A 23,658-nucleotide genomic window follows, 5' to 3' on the forward strand; every position below is an offset into this window, starting at 1 on the left:
TAACAGAAATTGTGAATAAATTCATTTTAATGTTTAATAATAACATTCTAATCAGCAGACAGCATTTATAACATTTGTACAAATTCCACAATCAAAAACTAAACAAAAAGAACTCAAAATAAATCTGGTGCTCAAGAAAATAGATAAAACGAAAGGGACAAAACTAAGCATAAGGCTAATGATTATTATATTATCTTTAACTTGTAAGAAGAAAATTACAAATATATGCCAAAAGTTCTCATATTGTAATAGCCATGTTCCTAATAAACAAAAATATACTTTACTTGATTAAACTTAAAGGTGGTCAACATCATGGGTTATTGGGAGCTCAAACAGCAGATGAAAGAAAATCACATGTCAATGGTTCAGTAAACTTCATGTATTTACATTCTAATTTATAATAGGACAATAGAGGAAGGCATGCAAGCTGCCCCTTTTCATCAACTAGCATGTATTGTCAGCATTATATCAATGAGTAAATACATACCACACACACTGATCACATTTACAAACTGCTTGTGTACCTCAGTGACAACAAAGTTATGTACAATGTTTAGGTAAATACAGTAAAAACACCTATCTTCCAGTGTGTATGCTACTGAGTAAATAAAAACTGATACCAGATAAGGAAAAAAAAGTAGGACTATAATTATTCATAGTTGTTATATACATGTATGTCCAAACTGAATAATGCACTGTCCATAACTCTGAATGATGGAAGTGTATTATGCACACTGAAGAACTTGAAACTTAAAGAAACACAAATAGTAACTAATGATTACAAAATAAAACTTTCCAAAATCAAATTTTTAAGTGATTCCTCTCATTTTAAAATGTTAAAATATCAATGGATTTAAAAAGCATGAAATGTGCAAGCATTTAATAAATAAATGATTTGTAACAATGTCTCATTTCAGCCTGTTACATTACATAATATACACACCACAGGCTGTTCTAACTGCTTAGGTCGCAATGAGTCATCAATAAATGATGCATAAGAGCCAATGAGAGAAAAATAATGCATCATCTGGTATATTTTTACAAATGTAAAAAGAGACAGTAGTTTTTCTCTCATTAGCTAATTAGTTGATTCACTAAAAATTAGCCTGTGTTATACAGTAAATCGATTCTTCACAGTTGAACCTGCCTTGCCTGCTGTGTCTGAGTGTGCCTGAAATTGAAAACAAAAATAAAAAGCTATTTTGATTACTTTTCCAACTACAATGTTGCTCAACACCCTAAAGAATAATTAAGCAATCACTGAGGCAGCTGGGAAATTAGAACATTAGAGAGGCCAAAATATTGATGTGCACACCAGTCTTTTCTACACACCAGGAAGGCCAACAGCAAATCTAACAAGTGAGCTATGGTAGCCAACACAAAATCATTACAGCCAAACATAACCCCCCAACAGTGGTATACAAAGGTTGTGTAGTGGGGATTTTTGGGTGACCTTAACCATTAATGTCCCGTAACGCCCGCTGCCGCCCGACACCGTTAATGTCCCGTAACGCCCGCTTACAATACGCATAGAAAAATTAAATTTGTTTCATTAAAATTTGGCCTACAAATCCTAATTTTTAACTAAACAGGAAGTCGGATGGTTTCAGCATCCTTTTCCGGTCTTCTAATTTCAATGGCGCTTTTGAAAGATAAAAAATAATAGTTTCTTTCTATCTCGAAATTTTCGACTCATCTGTCGTATTTTTAGTAGATTTAATATTAAAAATAAAAAAAATTAATGCCTCTAAACGTATCTAGGCATGTATTTTATGATTTATATATGTTAAACATAACCAAATTGATATTTAGCTGTTAAATTCGATGCATAGTTGTTTAGACAAAAATAAATAAAGTTGACTACCGAAAATGACCTGTTTTGAATTTTCTCCGACATTTTTTATTTTTATACTGTACTTTAACCGAATATAATATATTCTATTTAATACTGTTGGAAAGCCAGGTTTATTCCCAACATTAAGCAGTAGTTTTTATCTTAATTTTCAATTTCATTTAGACAAAAACAAATATTTTGTGAAACTATTCACTTGATCATACAGAGTTACTCTCCTTACATTGGGCCGTCATGGGTGGAGTTTTGGTAGAATGAATGGGACATTAATGGTTAAGAAATTTAAGATTTGGCATACAAAAATTACAGCTAGAGCCCTAAAACTATACTTTTTAATGGAAATGGCTGGAGATAATCACAGGTATATATTAAGGGTCTAAAACAAATGTTCATGGATACTGACTATGGAGAACTACTATCTACTATTTCTATTTTACTACTATCTAGCAAGATGTTAATGCTGAATAATTTTTATTGTAGTTATTAGTCTGAACTAAGTTCTGTGCAAGTTACTTAAAATATTTGTATTTGATATATCAGAAGGTTGTGCTGCAGGGTTACTACAGCTTTTGGAACTTTGCTATTTTAAAACTCACGACCTTTATAATTAACAGACAGAATTAATGGTAAAATTTAATAACTTAAAAATAAATGGTAATTTCCGAGCAAATGTTGAATTAGAAGTAGATTTTCCAGGGTGTTTTTCATTTGGAGAAGCATTAGGTCTATGGTTACTTTTTAAATGTACCACCATACCAATCAAATGTAATGGTACCATAAACTAGCCAAAAAGATCATATTGCAGAGCTTTTAAAAGATTATCTAAATCTTGCAAAACCGACGGTTTAGAACTTATCCAGTTCTATACAGTATGTCTCGGTTAATTTAAAAATAAAACAAATACAGAAAATAAAATCGCAATCATTTCTCTATTTAAAAAATAACCAGACTGATGTTAACTAAGTCAAAGTTCATAACAGACTTAATATAGCTGTGAGGTATATCAGTAATAATCACCCTTACACTTTCAGGTCATCCAGTAGACCTATGTGCTGATAGTGACCATTTCTAATAGCTCCAGATTTATATAAATGATATTGCTTGTGAAATGTTTCACTAATCCAATAACACTGCTCATAAAATTAGCTTGGCAACAAAAAATGCACTTAAGTTACATTCAAATTCAGTAAAGAAAGAAACTAACCTGGAATCCAATGACTATTTTTGACGGCACATTTAGCGATTCTTTTAACTTTTGTCTGTAAAACAAAAAAAACCTGGCTAGATGTTACTGGCTAAGGGTCAAAGAAACATCTGGTTAAAACTAGAGATATGTTTTTAAAAATATTTAAAAAAAAAAAAAAATGACTTGCAATGTTTACACTATACAATTTCTTACCCAATTTTCTTGGTTGCCTCTGTTTTTGATGCATCTCTTGTCCAAAGACCCAGTTTGTCTCCCTTAGTTCTAATATTGACAGTTGCTCCACAGATATCATCTGAATGTTCATCAAACCCTTCACCAATCAAGCAAAGAAGCTGGAACAGAAAAGCCACAAGTAATAAATGACAACTCAATAGTCATCTTGTTTACCTTTAACAAATGAATAAGCTTAAATACAAGCAGCTAACTTACAGTTTCTAACCAAAAGTCATCTAAATGAGTCTGTCGTTGTGTTTTGTTTAAATTTATAAGCCATCTTCCTCCTTTTTTATTCTGAACATCTTCCCACATAGGTTGAATACCAGCCTAATAAAAAGGAAATAAAAAAAAAAGAATAAAACAATGCCATAAATACAAAATGCTTCATTACTAAAAGAATAAATATTACAAATAAATGTCTTAAGGAATTTGAAATGAAGGTTTACCTTGAAAACACTGTAATCACATCCAGTTGGAAGTTTACTAGCCGGGAGTGTATGGTTGTACAAACTAAAAATAAAGTTGTAGTTTTAGCATTACAAAACTTGTAAGGAAGATATGTGAAAACATGTACATCTAAAAAGATTTAGATTGATACAAATACTGATCCACTTCTAAATCTTACTTCTAAACCTAGTACTATCATATTTAGCATATAATTTTAACTCAAAGTCTAAATATTTAAAAATGGCCAAAAATTTCCTGTCATTGCCATGATTATTTGTTTTATCATTTTAACATTGAAATAATTTTCTTAATTATTATTAAAATTGAGCAAAAATTTCTCTCATGATTCTGTTTACTGATACCAATAAAATTAATAGAACAAGTTTTGGAAAATGTGTATGGATTTCTCTTTTACAGTTGAAAATGGTGAATTTTTTGCACTAATTTTGATTTTTTTAAAGTGATGTTCAGGAAAAAAAATTGTAAAAAAGTTTTTAAAAATTTTTCATCAGAAATATTACCAACACGTTTCTCTATAATCCTTAAGATTTTATTGAATTTGCATAAGCCATCTTTAAGTTATTGTGATGTTAAAAAGGTAATTAAAATCCAAAATGGCCACCATCACCATGGTAAAGACAGGAAATTATCTGCCATTTTTTTTTACTTTTAGACTTTACTCTGAGTTATAATTATTATTTATATAATTATATTTTTAAAACTAAATAATGCCTGGGACATACAACTAAAGAATGATACTTAAAATCTTTTTAAAGAAAATTACCCCCAAAAATCTTCAACTGTGTCAAATGTGGTTATGACCCGTAGGTTGTCTTTCCAGTCTCTGCCTTTATCATTTTTGAAAAACCACATAGCCCATGAGTTTTGTAACGGGTGTTTGATGACCATATCTGGATCCTGCAAACAGTCTTCCTCTGGGTCTCTCTCCTCATCATCACTAGGCCTGTATGCTGTGACTCTCTAGAGACAAGTAAACAATATTAAAATTGTACCTAATAGGCCTATATAGTGTGTTATGTTTGAGCAACCATAGTAAAGAACAAGAGTATAATAGAGAAAACCTTATGATTCTATGTCAAGTTCCCCTTGCAGACCTTAATACACTAAGACCGAGGGACTTCATATTTCTTAACCTCGCCATATAACTTATAAGGGGGTATATGCCCAGCCACCTGTATATTCCTTAACACAAGTCAGGGCTGATGTTCTGCATGCTTAAGTCATGAAAGAGGTCTGACTTAAAAGACTTTCAGGTCTATGGCTTTTGTGAAAGCCATGATTAAACTAACCAAAATTTTCATAAAAACTATAAAAGCAATAGGTGTAGGCCTATTAAATTTAAAAAAGTGGAAGGACCATATTATTAAACCTATATGATTATCCTATAGGCCTAAACCAACGTTTAGCAATTAGCAAAGATTACCATTAGGCCAAGGTGTGTTAATGGTCTATGTAGGTTTTATAAAATATATTGGTCTGGTTAATTTAAAATTGTAACTGATAGCATGGAACAGATAGATTTCCATTTGTTCCTCTATGAGCTTTACGCTGTTATATAATTTCTCTGAGCAGAGAAGGCACCAGATCTTTATGGATCTATTCTGAACTAGAGATGTATAGGCCTACTACTTGGAGTTTTTAAAAATAATTTTCTTTGGGTAGATATAGATCTAGTATGGTAGGAATGTGAAATCTTGCTTGGGAGGAAAGATGTCATGCAATCTGAAGCATCACTTTGCCAACCCCTGACCTTAAAAAGTTGTAATCTAACTTACTAGGCCTACTAAACTACTAATAAAATACTTTAGGTTAACTTTGTTAAAAGTTTAAAATTTAGGTATCCCTCAGTTTCTGATAGATCTAGAGGCGAAATATATATATATATATATATTGTAGATCTAGTTTTAGCTAGGTATAGGCCCTACATAAATCTAGGTCTAGAATCTAGACTTTAGGGCAGGGGTTCCCAACTCTTTTTTACTCTAGAGCACATTCTAAAATATCGGTAGGGAGGCGGGCACCACCTATTTTAAATTGACAAACTCCTTCCAGAGGCGTAGCGACCCTTCCCGGCACCCGGGGACACAACTTTCGATTTGCACCCCCCCCTCAAACTTTCAATTTCCATCCCCCTTCAACCTTTCAATAATATTTATGAAAAAAATCTGTCTCTGTCGAATAGTGAGAGGCGGGCACATACGAATCGTTCGGCAGGCGCCAAACCCCTGCTTTAGGGTATTTTACTAATTTTAGAGCTCAGCTAACTGCTAAGCTAAGCCAGTAAAAACAAGCTGAGGAACTTGCCATGGCCATGTTAAACAGCCTAAAAAAAGAAAAAAATAACATATAATATGCCTAGTAATTTACAGGGAGAGTGAAGCTTATATGAATAGAGTGCTTTGAAATCTGAAATAAAAATCTAAAAGGACTCAATGTTTAGAAAAGTACCCTGAAAACACAATGGTATGGTGACACCATACTGGAGCGTACGTAACGTAGACATAGATTAGAAGACCGCAAGGCCGGCCATGGTCGGCAAGTGGATATTTGGTTTTTAAAAAGTAAAGGTTTATTTAACATTGTTAACATTTTTATAGACTTAAATCTATACAATTTAAACAATTACGTTAAATTTATAGAAATTAAATGTATTCAAATGAATGTACGCAATTAAATAAAATTTTCTTTCATACTTGCTCGGATTCTCGTTCTGCCATGTTGCGCCGTAAATGGAAAAACTAAATAGCCTTGGCCAGACTTTTCACGACTAGATAAGACTAGAAAGTAAATAATATTTTATTATAAATTTTTTTAAAATAATGAATACATAATTTCATTAAGCTGTGTAATTTTATTATCTGTGTGTATCCTATTTGTTCGTTACTGATAATAAAAAAGAACTATAATACAAAAATACGATTCAAAATAGTCTATAGCTTACCAACCGGCATACATAAAAATACTACGCGTCATGATACCGGTAAAATACAACACACACACACACACACACGAAACTTTTTTTCTCCTCACCTAGGCCTATGCCTAGATCTATTTTTTATTTATTAGAAAAGATATAAATCTAAATTTAAGGCCCATGTCCAGGCCATTTGTTTTCTTATAATAAAAAAAAATTATGTGATCCTAGTCACTTCAAATACTTTAGTAAAATGAAATAAGACAGCAATAAGAAATAAGGCATAAACTGACATATCATGTTAGATAGGAATATGTTTTATATGTGTGTGAACTACGTTAAATTTCCCGACAGAACATGACGATTTTTTGTTTTAAACTATTTAGTAAAATAATGTTCAATTATTATATATAGTTTTAGTAAAGTTCCCTTTCTAACAAGACGGCCAATGTGGCAAGTGAACGGTTTCTTTGACCTCGGCAAATGAATGGATAGTATGTGGTCAGCACCATGCCCAACCGTCTTTACTTTCCATAATTCGAGACTTTCGGATTAGCAGGCGCAATTTATATATATATATATATATATATATATATATATATATATATATATATATATATATATATATATATATATATATATATATATATATATATATATATATATATATATATATATATATATATATATATATATATATATACTTTTAACAGTGCCGTACCCCCCTCTGGGAAATTTTAGTCCGCCCCCAACACCCCCCCTCCAAAAAAAATTGAAGTGCCCCCCCCCCTCCCTCCCAGAGAAAAAAGTCTGGAAGAAACACTGTATGTTATGGACAAGAATTTACGTCTATTTTTTGTGGGGATAAGAGATGCATGAAAGAAACTCCGGGCCTATCTGTTAGTAGTCAATAGGAGCAAATTTTCCAGGGACCGGCAAAGATGGAAAATAGCTTTCTGTGACGGCCCTTCGTGTATTGGACACAAGAGGGAAAAGATGATGACGATGATGATATTGATAAAATGATGATTATAAGTCGTAATTATGTGGAAAACTTTAATTAAAGCATCTGCATCTTAAACCCATTTTAACGCTTTTTGAGTAATATTTTTCTGTACATTAAATCAGTTATTTTCTCCAAATATTTTCAAAGCGATTCTAAAACAGTCCACTTAAAAAAACAAGGTAATTAAAAAGTCTAACGACAATTTTAGCGCAATTTCCTTATGTTATCTAAAAATAGCTCTGTCGTAGCGTAAATCAAGAGCAGGGTTAGTAAAACCATTGGTTAGTAAGTAATTAGTTATTAAAACGTTTTTTATTAAAAAAAATTTCAGTATTTTACATGTTTTATTTACAATAGAGTTACATGACTAAAAACCATTGCGCGCCTAGCTACTGAACGTGATGACGCAGCCATTGAACGTGATGGCGCAGCTATTGAACGTGATGACGCGGGTGGTGTGGTTGGATAAACATGCCTACTAATTCGGTCCAAATTTTAATTGATTAAAAAAAAATGTTGTGACCGAACGAAAGGATATTTTTGAAAACTTTTTTCGGCAATATTGTTCTAAATTATGGCAGGAATCGATTGGTAAATGTTTTAAGTCGCTAAGTGGTCTGGTTGCCGAGATATGGGCCAAAAACTGCATTTTTCGAGGTTTTTTGGCTTTTCCGGGAAATCAATGAAAGAAACCCGGAATTTTTTTGGCCCACTATCATCCTGGTAACTTGCTTAACATAATTGCTTTGGAACTAGTCCTCGATATTGCTTCGTTGAGGAGGAGATACGACTTAAAGCTGCGGACACACATTCATACATTCATACATCCAGAAATGACGGGTTAATAAACAGTGTTTCTTCCAGACTTTTTTCTCCGGGGGGGCACTTGAAATCTTCGGGGGGGCGGTAAACTTTCTTCGGGGGGGGGGGGGGCGGACACTGTTAAAAGTATATATTTTCTATATAAATTATATAAATTTCATTTCGTTCGGGGGGGCGGTAAAAATTTTTCGGGGGGGGCTTCGCCCCCCCGAAGAGATGCCTGGAAGAAACTCTGTTAATAAACGCAATTCTCCAGAATGGAAATTGCGCTAAAAAATATGTGCATCTGTACAAGATGCGCCAAAAGGTGACACGGTCAACTTCCTGCTAGTGATGACGTCACGCACGAGCTGGGTGGGGGGTGGGGGATGCGCGCAGTAGATTCATTAGGCGAAAGTGTGACAGTAATTGCACACAATACACAAACTAAGCGTCGAATGGAGGGAGGGAGACACCATGTGTTTCTTACAGACTTTTTCACACGGGGGGGGGGGGGGTAAGCAGTTTAACTATCGGGGGAGGGGGCTGACTAAATTGTCCGTGGGGGGGGGGAGGTTGGGCGCTGGTAAAAGTATAGCCCATATTTTCTAGATACATTTTATTTCTTTTTTTTGGGGGGGGGGGGGGGGTAGAAGCGCTTTTGGTATGGGGGCGCACTTTGCCCCACCCCTCCTCAAGGAGGTGCCTGAAAGGAAAACTGGCGCAGATGATGCTTCGCCGCCATAAAATGGAAGGGCCGCTGGAGTGACACGAAAATAGAATCCACATATACATACATACACACACACCCATGTTACCACACTGATCATTTCAATACTTAAAATTCCCACTTTTTCCCCACAGGACAGGTGATCAAACAATTTTCACCCCCGACCGCCCTCCTCCCTTGATGGGTGGTGTCATGAAGACGACCCGTACAATCTTGAATATGTATGTGGGGACGGGGAGGGGGGGGGGGGTGATGGAAGAAACGGGAGAGGGAGGATATCCTGACCTTTGTTTAACGAACAACCAAGGAAACTCAAAACTTTAAGCATGCCCAAATTGGCAGTTCATGCTTAATCTGGGCGCTGGGTGATGTAACCATAGTTGACTAAAATGTTTACACAAGCCATCATCCAATCAGCTCACCGGACTAAGGTCACGTGACCGCATTATCGTCATTTTTAAAGCGTTGAGCCGTCATTGATCAAACAGGAGATAATTTATTACGTCTGAAAGTAAGGAGCCCCAGGGGCGACAAATTGGGGAGAGACAAGTTCTGACTCGAAGTTATGGCCCCTGTGTGGGCTGTAGTGGTAGGCTATGACGTACGTCATGTTCAGCAAAAGCGAATTCGAAACTAACAACGCAAGTCGTAAATGAAGAATTACAAACCGTTGTTATTCTTAGCTAATGTGACACTCCACCAAACATTAGTGTAGCTTTGCGCTATAGGCTATTACATTAGCAAGGTGACGCCACAAATATGTGAAGGGTGGGGGGGGGGGGGAGGGGGGGAGGAGAAAGGTCGCATTTGATATTTCTCTTAAGTTATTTTTATATTCTTGTTTTAGTTTAATAGGGCCTCCTCTCGAGTTTGTTGAGGGTGTTTTTAAGGCTTCATTTAAATTATTACAATATTTTTTTGTGATTAAGCATATTTTTTTTTAAATCGTCTTTTTTTCCCCTTAAAAAATAAATCCAGATTTTTAAAAATGTTCACAATAAAACACCCAGCAAAGAAAATATGTCACCAATTCCAAAACTGGTCAAGTTAAAGGTTATATCAACATTGATTGCAATGATATTGGACTGGTATTTACGTATGAGTGATGCTGTGATATTGATATTTATGTGTGTGTGTTGCTTTGAGATAAGCATTTTTATGGGTATGTGTGTTGTAATGATATTGATAATATGTATGTGTTGCTGTGATGTTGGTATGTAAGTGTGTGTGTGTGTCAAATAATCCGCTAGTAAAGCAAGCAGGGTAAAACGGGCTACCATTTAATGACCTCATTAATTGACCTCTGATAAGCATTAATTCATTAAATTGTTTATATGTTGAATTAGGTGGTCTGTTTACTTGGTTTGATTCTTTAAGTTACTTAAAAAAACAAATTTCAATCACTTCAAAATTTCGAGCAATAATTATTTTTATTGTATAAAAAAGTGAACATGTCTATTTAATAAATGAACTCTTAATTTTCAATAGTCTGAAAAAAAAATGTTATTCTAAAAGTTAAATAATCTATATTGCATGTATCCTTTTAATGTATTAACACACAGTTAAACTTAATGTGATGTGAAACCTTACAATATACGGAACAAAAATACGAAAAATAATAAAGCGAACAAAAATTGCGATATTTTTATAATGGAGTTAGTTGTTTACACGAAAGAGTAAGGGTTTGCGAGTAAATTAACATTACATCACAGTGGCGTAGCCAGGAGTTGGTCATGGGAGGGGTTCAAATATTTTTCCATATGTATAAAATCATATATATATATATATATATATATATATATATATATATATATATATATATATATATATATATATATATATATATATAGGGGTGTGAGTCCATGGGAGGGGTTATAACCCCCCCCCCCCCCCTAACCCCCCCCCCCCCTTGCCTACGCCACTGTTACATCATTGACTTATCATCAGAACAAGTTTTCATTATTTAAATTTAGGCCTACACTTCTAAGATAGAGATGCTAACTTCGTAAACACACACAAAAAATGAAAATAAAGAAACCAACAACAAACAGCAACACAGACAAATCAGCCATTGATATGAAGTTATTTTTTTATAGCTTGTTTGTGCTGCAAACATCCACGTGTTATTTATGTACTCCTGCTCCCACGCTGTTTTGGCGCGTGCTTATGTATGTCCAGGCATTTGTCCTTGATTTTATCTGAAATATTTTAAAAGTATTTTTATTTTACCATCACGACACTTGGAAGAAAATGAGTAGAGAAAATGTCATAGCTTTTATAATCAAGGTAGTGTTATATAACATCTATATATATAATTCTCCTCTTCGAGCCGTTAGAAAACAAGCTGCAAACGCTCTCCCTACCTCCCCACCCCTACATGGTTTTAGTGAGCTGTGTTCACTCTAAATGTTTACAAGCAGAGCCAACGATTTTAAACGTAGGGGGGGGGGGGGAGGGGAAGGAAGGGGGGGGGGTTATGGTCCTTAACGAGCTACTTATAGTGTTTTAAAGAAATATTTTCAGTGTCAGCGTTGGTACTGTCGAATTCACAAATTATGAATTATTGAAAATTAGAAACAACTAAATAGCGGCGTATGTTATGCCGCGGGCCGGCTCGTTGCATTAAAAGCAACAACTAATCGAGACTAATCTCATAGAACAAAATATATTAATATACAAAAATGCAAAATCTAAACCTTTTGAACAACGTTTTCGTTGGAAAATCAGCTTTATTAAAAAAAAATTAACTTATTAAATATGCCATATATTTCTCCTAGTTAATTATAATATGCGCAATCAATTTTGTTTTCTCAACTACCCCCCCTCCCCACCAGGTCTGGTTTGAGACCAACGTCCAGTGTTTCTTCCAGACTTTTTTCTCCGGGGGTGCACTTGAAATTTTCGGGGGGGGGGGGGGGCGGTAGACTTTCTTCGAGGGGGGCCGACACTGTTAAAAGTATATATTTTCTATATAAATTATATAAATTTCATTTCGTTCGGGGGGGGGGGGGCGGTAAAAATTTTTCGGGGGGGCTTTGCCCCCCCGAAGAGATGCCTGGAAGAAACTCTGCCAACGTCCATGACAACAACCTACCATTAGTGAGTCCAAGACATTTTCCCCATTCAACCAGGGTTATCTCCCTGTCCTTGTTGACGTCGCAGCCATCAAGGAAAGGCTCGAGACAATGCTCCATGGCCTTCAGACTCCGCGTCAGAAACTGGAGCTCTTTGCGGGTCACCTTTCTGGTGACAATCAGTTTTAAAGATGATTTGATTTTTTCATCATTTTTCAACGGAATATTAAATGTACAGGAATTTATTTTCATAACATTTAAAGGAACAACTAGCATTATTTTGATTATAAATCAAAGCATATATAATGGTTCCATGACACTACCCCCCCCCTCCCCCCCCCCCTCCCCCACATACACACCACCCAGACATAATGCCCATGGATAATAAAAATTTTGTGAAATGGGGAAAATATTGTGGAGAAAAAGAACTAAGCGTAATCGCCTTTATATATATATATATATATATATATATATATATATATATATATATATATATATATATATATATATATATATGTAACGAGACTATTTGCCTGTAGTGCCAAATGTTAACGAGTTCTGCTCGACAACGCCAAATGTTACCGAGTCTAACCACTCATTCTACACAACATCGACCACAGTATAGATACTCGAAGATGCAGGTTCGCTATTGATCCTTTTATTACATGAATCAAAGAAATGCTTCACAATAATATAATGAATCAAAAGGAATGCTTCACAATAATAGTTTGAATCAACTGACTCCCAACAGTCCTCACTAGTCTTCATATAACTGAATACACATGTCTATCGTCCTTCTTAACACAATATAACCAACTTGATACTGCCACACAGACTGACTGATCGAGAGAGAGAGCGAGAGAGACTGCGAGCTCAGCCGTCGCCTTCCTTATATCCCCCTCGTATCCGTAGTCGTATTCGGTTCTATCATAATCGTAATCGTAATCGATTCTAATCGTTGCATCAGAATGTTAATTACGCCGCTTCTGACGTACAGTCCGATTAATATAACATCTGCACTGTTTCGTCAGCCAAGTCGTGTCAAAGTTGACAGCGCTTGTCGTATCCTTCCAAACTACGCCGTGGCTTTATGATCGTTATCAGTTGGCTTATCAGTCCAACACCTGCACTATCGCGTTCTCAACAATAGTGACTAGTAACTAGGCCCACCCTAGTTACATCCACCGCCGCCTTTTTTTGTGTGTTTTCAACCACAAACAACGCTTGGTAGGTGCACTTCCTAAATGTCCATCGCACCATCGTAAAAAAAATTTATTGTTCCATTCACTGTCAATGTCGTCCCATTCGTAAAAGATTGACAGTTATCCCTATTTCACATATCAAATGTGTCTACATCATATTCCTCAGACACAAAACAGTTCTAGAATTCACATCCACCTTTTTTCGTTTGGTGCCTTCACCAGTTCACTTTTATGACTTTTTGAACAGTCTGTTCTCATACCAGCGCGACCATGAAAGAATTGATGGTTGCTGACAAAAAATTTCGTATTCTTTCTGTTTCTCAAACTTCTCCGTGGACCACTTATCTGATGGTCTACTGTCTCTCTGCTTCTGGGAGGAACGGGATCCTCTTCGTTGCCGTTATCCTCCACTTGTGTCTCGCTGTTGTTCTGTTGATGGTGACATGGTTCCGGGATGGGTATGTGAACTTCCGTTATAGTTTCCGGTTCCCTACTTGTCTTGGGTTTCCTTGTGTGTAACTGCTCTTCTTGACTATGACAATATTTCTTTAATTGAGCAATATTCGCCCACCGATCCGGTTTGGCGTGATCGATGGGTCTTATCTTAAAGGGGCCACCTGCTACTTTAGGCATCTCCACGACTTGCCATATCTCCTGTCCCCAGAGATCGTGGATTTTGTTTCTGCCTAACGGGTGGCTACGCAGTAATACCCTGTCGTTCAGTTTGAGTGGCGGGTCCTTTGTCTGTACCGGCGGTTCCCTTCGCCGTGCTTCATGTTCTAGTCTTTCCTGTACTACCCTGTACATTTCTCTAATTCGTCTCATATGTTCATTCACATATTCCAGTGCAGTGTATGAGCCAGTCATACTCTCCTTTTTTCCTAGGAACAAGTCAAGAGGGAGTCGAGCCTCCCGTCCGAACAGCAACATGTGTGGCGAAAAGCCGGTTGTGGCATGGGGGGTGCAGTTGTATAGATATACCAACTCTGGGAGAAAATCAGGCCAACGTTTTTTCTGTTCAGGTTCTAGCGTACGCAGCAAATCATGCATGCTGCGGTTGAACCGCTCGCACTGTCCGTTTCCTTTCGGATTAAATGTGGTTGTTCTAGATTTGTTGATCCCGTAGTGGCTGCACAGTTGGTTAATTACTTCTGACTCGAAGGCCCTTCCTTGGTCAGAGTGTAATTGTCTTGGTATGCCATATTTGATGAACCAATGTTCTATTAAGACCTTTGCCACTGTTTTGGCAGTCTGATCTCGTGTGGGCACCGCCACAGTCCATTTGGTGAATACATCAGTCATTACCAACACATGTTCCGTCCCATCCGATGATTGCTCCAACGACGTAAAGTCCATAGCCACAATCTCTAGTGGTTTTGTCGCTAGTAGGTGTCCTGATGGCTGTCTCATTTTGACAACTGGCATTTTCGCATGCTGACACCTAACACAAGCCTCACAATGGTGTTTGACCTCCATTTCCATATTGGGCCAGTAACACCGCCGTCGTAATATTTTGTGCGTCCTGTCCTGACCCTGGTGTCCTGCCCTGTCATGTGCCAACCTTAGCACTTCTTCTCGTAATTGTCCAGGCACCACCACCTGGTGTATTGTCCCATCAATTTGGTCATGAATTCTCCGCATGAGAACACCATCCTTTATACTGAGACGGTCCCACTGAGTCAGTATTTTCTTTGTTTCTCGACCAAATTGTTCTCTTTCCCTTCTTCCTGGGAATTTTTGTTCCTGGACGTGTTTCAACAGCGGCTGTAAGCCACTATCCGTTCTCTGGGCATCTCTTATCTCTTTGTGATTAAGACAATTAAAATCACTAATGTCCATATGTCCGGGCTCTGTGGAAATGTGCTCCACCCCGGTCTGCCCGTTTTGCATCACTTGCACCCCGTGAGGGATATCTGTTGACGCTCTGACCTCACATATTCCTGTCAGCGTTTCTTCCTCATCGCCCGGTCTCTCGTAAGGATTCCTTGATAAGGCGTCCGCATTGCCATTGGACCGCCCCGGGCGATATTTTATCTCCAGGTCAAAGAGTGCCAATTCTGCTGCCCATCGCTGTTCGATGGATCCCAACTTTGCTGTCTTTAGGTGACTCAAGGGGTTATTGTCAGTGTATACCACACATTTAGCACCTAATAGATAGTCCCTGAATTTTTCAGTCACAGCCCATTTTAATGTCAAAAGTTCTAGTTTCATGGCGCTGTAATTTGTCATGTTCTTCTCTGATTCCTTCAGAGCTCGACTGGCATACGCAATAACCCTGAAACCTTGCTTTTGTTGTTGTGATAGCACAGCTCCCAGACCTTTCGAGCTGGCGTCAATTTCTAGCCGAAATGGTTTGTCAAATTCTGCGTATCCTAATATCGGCGTCTCTGTCAAAGCCTTTTTCAGTAGCTTAAACGAGTTCAGGCATTCCTCAGTCCATAATTCACCTATCAGTTGTGTTTTGCCTTTCTTTTTCTCCTTACTGTGTTTCTTTGTCATTTTGTTTACCAAGTCATGCAATGGTGCGGCAATTTTTGCAAAACCAGGTACAAATTTTCTATAATAGGAAGCAAAGCCCAAGAATGATCTGACCTCTACCGTGGTTGTTGGTTGTTTCCATTCTTTAACAGCTGCAATTTTATCTGGGTCAGTGGCGATGCCATCCGACGAAATCACGTAACCCAAAAAATGTACCGATTTCAAACCAAAGCAGCATTTGTCTGGGTTCAGCTTTACTCCTATCTCCCTAAGACGGAGAAACACTTGTTCTAATCTTTTTAGATGGTCCTCCCAAGTTTTTGAGTAAACTAGTATATCATCCAAGTACACCAACATTATTTGAAATAGAAAGTCACTCATAGCACTCTGCATTACTCGCTGGAATGTAGCAGGCGCATTAGTTAGACCAAACGGCATACGGGTCCACTCGTACAGTCCCAGTGGAGAAATAAATGCAGTCTTATGTTGATCGTTGGGGTGCATGGCCACTTGGTGGTAGCCGCTAGCCAAATCCAAGGTAGAAAAAAATCTTGCTCCCCCCAACGCATCAAGACATTCATCAATACGAGGCAAGGGGAATGCATCCCTTCTTGTGATATTGTTCAATTTCCGGTAATCACAACACAGTCTTATCTCCCCTGACTTCTTTTTTACCACTACTATCGGTGCCGCATACGGGCTAGTGCTGGTTGTAATAATTCCCTTTTTTAGTAGATCGTTCAGGTGTGCTTTCACCGCAGAGTAGTGACTTGGTGGTAATCTTCGATAAGGTTGCGCCACCGGCTTGTCTTGTAGTAAGGGTATCTGGTGTTTTATTACTTCCGTGTAACCCAAATCACCCTCGTACGAGGCAAATATATCCCTGTATTTATTCAGCAATTCATTTAGTTTTGGGTCCTCAGTTTCCGGGAATGTATATGATCGGCCATCCTCTTTCTTCACCTCGGCCGTCACATTGACCGACCTAATTGTTACTTCATTACTGCTGGTATTGCTCAGTTCGATGCACTGTGCCGACCTTAGTACCTCGACGTTCTGTGGTACTCCTACCAGAGTATTAGGCGGTATAAAAATTTCCTCATCCAAAACATTTGCCACTAATCCTTGAACTAGTCCCTTCTCCGCTGATGTGTATGTCCGCAGTAACACGACGCCTGCCCTCAGTGCGGCGCCACATGGTTCTATCATCACATCACCATTCACGCTTTTATCACCAATTTGTAATGTGATTGCCTTGACCGTGTTTGCCGGGACTGATATCCTTCCTCTGGTCTTGGCAAACCTGGCCAACTTGGATCCCCGACCTGGTGTGGTCGATCCGACAATATTTGTAAGAAATTCTGGCAACTGGCCAAGAATATTCATGCCCAACAGGCAAGGTATATTTGACACATTTGTCTCTAGGTTGTGTTTCGTAACGAACACCCCAACCTGCTTCAACCTATGTCCTGCCACCACGACATCCGCCAGAAAATAACCACAGTATGGAATGGTTAGTCCATTAGCTGCCGTCAGGCGCATGCATGTGTCAGACCTCAACCTATGGTCTTTTCCTTTCATCCATTTGGTGTAAAAATTTTCCGTAATTGTCGTCACCTGGGAGCCTGTATCCACAATTGCCTTCACCGCGATGTCCCCAATCGTAATCACCATTTCGGGACAGACTCCCATCATTTTGTTTCTTGGGCCATAACCTCGCCCCTCTGTAGCCTGGCCCTGCCTTACAGAGGACGACCGTTTCCCTGGCAGTACCGTGCCATGTGTCCGGGTTGTGAACAGGACAAGCAAATTGGTCGACCGTCGGCCGTCCACCGGAGCGATGGACCGGCGGGTCGCGGCCGTCCAACCTGTCTCTGTTTTGGCCCGTTCTTTTCCTGATTCTCAGCTGTTGACCTGCTCTCTAACCTCTCCAATCGTTGGTCAACCTTATCCAGGTGAGCCAACAGTTGAGCCATCATGGTTTCCACCGTGCCGGTCCCTGTGGGTGGGGATTGTTTCTGTTCCGGCACAGAGACTGTGTCCACCGAACAGTTCGATTGGTCCTCATCCTCGGACCTGCGGATCGCTGAGTTCCTGACCTGAAGGAAGGTCAACTGCGGGTCTTTGTGGACCTCCTCTTTCAACTCTCTCCTTAAGATCGGGGTTGCTAGCCCCTCGATGAAATGGTCCCTCAGTAGGCGTACATCAATGTCAGGTGTTTTGCCCTTTACCGAATCAAAGGCCCTGTTCATTCGGTGTGAATACTCCATCACACTCTCCGCCATTCTCTGCTTTAAGCCTACGAAACCCGATAGCAGTTGCGATCCCGACCGTCTCTCCCCAAAGGTCTCCATAATTAGATCCAGCACCTTATCTGGATCTGATTGGATGGTTTTATCGTGGCATTTGACCTCTGCCCTAACCGTCTCTCCTATACTGCCCATCAGCAGTCTTAATCTTTCCTCTGGTGACATGTGTCTCGAGGCCCAGGCCGCTTTGACCTCTTCACTGAACCTGTTGGTTAAAGCTGGATCACCGTCCCCGTAAAATTTGTTAATGTGGGACTCTCTGGGCAGGACCACAATATGGGTCTGCTTCTCGTCCAGAGTAGACATTTTATTCCTTGAGTAAAAAAAAAAGAGTTCTTTCTTACCGTGTGTGTATGAAAAATTTTCCTCGTTCCTCAATTTTCACTGTTCCTGAATGTCCGAATTCACACACACACGAAACACAGTTATGAACAAGGTTGACTATGGGTGCCTAAAGCGGCAAGTCTAGTTGAATTCATCCTGTCCGCAGCGCCAAATGTAACGAGAGTATCCTGCTCGCAGAGCCAAATGTAACGAGACTATTTGCCTGTAGTGCCAAATGTTAACGAGTTCTGCTCGACAACGCCAAATGTTACCGAGTCTAACCACTCATTCTACACAACATCGACCACAGTATAGATACTCGAAGATGCAGGTTCGCTATTGATCCTTTTATTACATGAATCAAAGAAATGCTTCACAATAATATAATGAATCAAAAGGAATGCTTCACAATAATAGTTTGAATCAACTGACTCCCAACAGTCCTCACTAGTCTTCATATAACTGAATACACATGTCTATCGTCCTTCTTAACACAATATAACCAACTTGATACTGCCACACAGACTGACTGATCGAGAGAGAGAGCGAGAGAGACTGCGAGCTCAGCCGTCGCCTTCCTTATATCCCCCTCGTATCCGTAGTCGTATTCGGTTCTATCATAATCGTAATCGTAATCGATTCTAATCGTTGCATCAGAATGTTAATTACGCCGCTTCTGTCGTACAGTCCGATTAATATAACATCTGCACTGTTTCGTCAGCCAAGTCGTGTCAAAGTTGACAGCGCTTGTCGTATCCTTCCAAACTACGCCGTGGCTTTATGATCGTTATCAGTTGGCTTATCAGTCCAACACCTGCACTATCGCGTTCTCAACAATAGTGACTAGTAACTAGGCCCACCCTAGTTACATATATATATATATATATATATATATATATATATATATATATATATATATATATATATATATATATATATATATATATATATATATATATATATATATATGGGGAGGAAGAAAACTAAAAAAATCAAACAACTGTAAATTGTTCTTAGCTGTACAAATGCTATAGAAGCAAATTCATTAGAAAATAAATTGAATTGGGTTCAACTGACCGCAGCCAACATAACATGATGACACATACCGATCATCTTGTGTAGGTGGAAACCTTTTCCAATAAAAATTACAGTTAAGAAGGAAGAAGAAGGAGGGCAGTACTTATCAAATGTACCGTGGCCACACCATTGTGATATCCCTACCACCACACCCCATGCAGTAACACAATGTGAAGTTTTGTTTATAAAACTAGGGTTTAAAGGTGACGTCACCTGTCCTGGGGGTCAACATCCAGGTCACAAAACTTCCAGACAGACGCGTAGGCGTGGCTTTCGTCTTTCATCGCCTCGTCCAGCAGGGCTTGGTACTCACCTAGAGATGCACGTTCTGCCTGGTGTGAGTACATGCGGGGCAATAAATGTGTGTAAAATAGGGAGGGGGAATTGGGTGGTTGTTTTATTGAGTGAGGGGGTTTTGAAAGAAGGGATTGTGTGTATGTGTGTTTGTGTGTGTGTGTGTTTTGTTTTTACAATGGTTTCAACTTATGTGTGCTTTTGCGTGTATGTTGTTTAGGTTGCAGTTTTGTTTTGAGTTGGATGTTTTTTTTTGGATTGTGTGTGTGTGTTTTTTTTTACTGTGTCTGTGTTTTTGAGTTTGTGTATGTGTAGGTCTTTTTTACTTTCTCGTATATACGTAGTATAGAGAAAGTATTGTAATCGTGCAAAAAAAAAAAATCGAGATTTTTACAAATCTCGACGTTTTACACCTCACTGATACGGAAAAACATAATTTTGCAATCTTGTCCGTATGTCTGTGTGTGTGTGTGTCTGTGTGTCTGTCTGTCCGTGTGTAAACACGATAACTTGAGTACCGTTACAGCTAGGTTGATGAAATTTCATATATAAGTATTTTATCAAAATCGTGGATCCGTATCAACTTTTGAGCGATTTCCGATAACCGGAAGTGGTACTTTTCCTACTTTGAATTTTTCAAAAGCCTATAACTTGAGTACTATTTCAGATAGATCAATGAAATTTCACATGTAAGTAAAAGATCTAATTCTCTACCTTCTGTTAAATTTTGAGTAATTTCCGTTGACTGGAAGTAGTAATTTACGCTACTTCCGATTTCTCAAAAAACTAATGTACATTTTTAAAGTACTAATAATATTGCGCACGATTATACGCGTTTTTATTCGGCGTTTGCTTGGTGCGCAATGTTTTTTTTATGAGATTCTATTCTATTTTTAAAAGTTTAAGTATTTAAAATGGATTAAAAATCATAACTATATCCCCAGTTACCATCCCCTGTTGTTTTATATAAGAATATTCGAGAAAGTTTAGGGGAGATCACTACCGGTTTATTTGTTGTTGTTTTAGGCAGTGTGTTTGTGAATTGTGTTTTTGTGTGTACTGCCGTTGTTCGTGTGTTGTGAACAAGGATTATTGTGTTATATGAAAGAACATATTAGCCTTGAAAATAAATCACATAAAAATTACATACAAATACTTATATAATTCTTTAATTATTGAAACATAAACTTTTCCATTCATACCAGGATTAACACGGTATTATTTAATTTTAAAACGAAATGCGAATCGAGTATATAGTTTGGGAAACCACATTTAAGCCCATTTTTAAATTAAATCAAATCTTTAAAAAAAAACTCCTCACCATTTCTTCCATCACGACAAACAACCACTGCCTCATTCGGTCTGGAAACTGGGCCGCTGCACCGGGTTCACATTTCCGAAGTTCTGAAAGTTTGGAACTATTTTATTTTACCTTTTCCTAGAATCAAACGATGTATTACTGCAGTAGTAAACAAAATACTGAAAAGTGTCAGTAGAAAAGATAATCATCTGAATATAACACGTGGCTTCATAAATTAAACTCCTAGAAACAGATGAACTCTACTGTTTTTTTAAACAATGATAACCAAATAAAAATAAACGGGGTTTCGCGTGAAAAAAAGAAACGGCTAACTTGATCTACATCTCCATTAAGTTTAACATACACCTAACCCTTAGCTTTAATTATAGCCCTTTCTATGTCCCTAAATTAAATCTATTACTAAACATCACATAAAACACATTATGTAAAAAATCAGGACCTAACACCTCCTCCCCCTCCCCTTCAACATTCAGAGGCGTAGCTATGGGAGAGCGGGTGGATCGGCCGACCCTAAGGGGGTGCCAAAACAGGATGGGAAAAAATAGCTCACTCTGAGCTGCATTAGTTAAAGTTAAGAAGGACAGCGTTTTGGCTTTACGGACGTATTTTCTAGATCAACTGTGCCAGTAAAATAAAAACTGTCAAGGGACAGTGGCTGGTAAAAGCGACACAAACTTTCCAAACTGGTGGGAGGTGGGGCATATTTTTGCCAACATGAATAACTAAATGGAGGACGAACATTGATAGTTCATCCCGAGCGCCGGAACGGGTCACTACGTCTCTGCCCCTCTCCTCACCGAAAAAAAGTACACAACATTTATGCAAAGAACCTCGACACGCCCCGTAGTACTCCAGGTAGATCTTCCTCTTGCCAGGAGAGAGGCAACCCTGTCTGTTGTTGGAGCAGAGGCAGTGGTCAAGGTCAAGGTGACACTCGGACTTGTAGGTCATGTTGTTGTTGCTACACACCTGGGGAAAGTCACAAAATCAACATCAGCTGCAACATCCGTCACAACATCAGCTGCAACCTCAATATCAGCCACAACATCAGTCACAACATCAGCCGCTACATCAATATCAGCCACAACATGAGCCACAACATGAGCCACATCATGAGCCACAACATCAGTAACAACATCAGCATCAATTACACAATGAAACATTAGCCACACAATTAACACCAGACAGTCCCAACCATCTAGTTAGAGAAGCTTTCTGGTTTAATTTTAGAAGATCGATTTTCTAGAAGGATAGAGATAAATATAGAGTTTGCGAACACAAGTGGGCACGTAGCAAATGTGAATTTGTTTTCTCGGATATAAAGGTTATATCATTCAGCTCCACCCCAAGGCTAATGAAATCTCTCCTCACTCAAGGCTAGAGTAAATATCAGCACATTTTGTTGTAGCACACACACACTATCCACCCCAAACCCTCACCAAACCACCCCTCACCTCTAGTCAAGCGTAGATCTCAGCACACCTGGTGTAACCCCCACTCCCACACACTATCCACCCCAAACCCTCACCAAACCACCCCTCACCTCTAGTCAAGCGTAGATCTCAGCACACCTGGTGTAACCCCCACTCCCACACACTATCCACCCCAAACCCTCACAAACCACCCCTCACCTCTAGGCCGGCGTAGATCTCAGCACACCTGGTGTAACCCCCCCCCCCCCACACACACACTATCCACCCCAAACCCTCACCAAACCACCCCTCACCTCTAGACCGGCTTAGATCTCAGCACATCTGCTGTAGCCCCCCCCCACTCTATCCACCCCAAACCCTCACCAAACCACCCCTCACCTCTAGACCGGCTTAGATCTCAGCACACCTGGTGTAACCCCCCCCCACACACACACACTATCCACCCCAAACCCTCACCACAAACCACCCCTCACCTCTAGTCCAGCGTAGATCTCAGCACACCTGGTGTAACCCCCCCACACTATCCACCCCAAACCCTCACCACAAACCACCCCTCACCTCTAGTCCAGCGTAGATCTCAGCACACCAGGTGTAACACTCCCCCCCCCCCCCCCGACACACACTATCCACCCCAAACCCTCACAAACCACCCATCCCCACCTCAAGACCCTCACCCCTCTCTATGATACCAAACCACCCTTTACCTCTAGGCCTGCGTAGATCTCAGCACACCAGGTGTAACACTCTCCCCCCCCCCCCCGACACACACTATCCACCCCAAACCCACACAAACCACCCATCCCCACCTCAAGACCCTCACCCCTCTCTATGATACCAAACCACCCTTTACCTCTAGGTCTGCGTAGATCTCAGCACACCAGGTGTAACACTCCCCCCCCCGACACACACTATCCACCCCAAACCCTCACCAAACCACCCTTTACCTCTAGGC

At 39.0% G+C, this 23,658-nt stretch overlaps 2 protein-coding genes across 2 annotated transcripts in view; both read right to left on the minus strand.

Moving 5' to 3' along the window:
* Nucleotides 1-5: 5 nt before the first annotated feature.
* On the minus strand, nt 6-6,500 carry LOC131950010 (eukaryotic translation initiation factor 4E). Its single transcript, XM_059312014.1, has 7 exons — nt 6,437-6,500; nt 4,507-4,703; nt 3,722-3,785; nt 3,489-3,602; nt 3,252-3,391; nt 3,057-3,111; nt 6-1,171 (listed from the first exon to the last, which is right to left on the minus strand). The coding sequence occupies exons 1-7, from the start codon at nt 6,458-6,460 to the stop codon at nt 1,112-1,114; spliced, it is 654 nt and encodes a 217-aa protein (XP_059167997.1). The 5' UTR covers nt 6,461-6,500; the 3' UTR covers nt 6-1,111.
* A 4,642-nt stretch (nt 6,501-11,142) lies between these two features.
* LOC131950018 (SPARC-like) overlaps nt 11,143-23,658 on the minus strand; it is a 33,286-nt gene continuing 20,770 nt past the window's right edge. Inside the window, exons 5-9 of the mRNA XM_059312023.1 lie at nt 22,104-22,242; nt 21,274-21,356; nt 19,872-19,990; nt 12,289-12,437; nt 11,143-11,392 (exon numbers count right to left, since the gene is read on the minus strand). Of these exons, the coding sequence (XP_059168006.1) occupies nt 11,322-11,392; nt 12,289-12,437; nt 19,872-19,990; nt 21,274-21,356; nt 22,104-22,242 (561 nt within the window). The 3' untranslated portion in view covers nt 11,143-11,321. The remainder of the gene's footprint in view (nt 11,393-12,288; nt 12,438-19,871; nt 19,991-21,273; nt 21,357-22,103; nt 22,243-23,658) is intronic.

The sequence above is a fragment of the Physella acuta genome, unplaced genomic scaffold, assembly GCF_028476545.2.
Source record: "Physella acuta isolate Inbredline_101_S28 unplaced genomic scaffold, ASM2847654v3 ptg000727l, whole genome shotgun sequence".
NCBI classification, from domain to species: Eukaryota; Metazoa; Mollusca; class Gastropoda; family Physidae; genus Physella; species Physella acuta.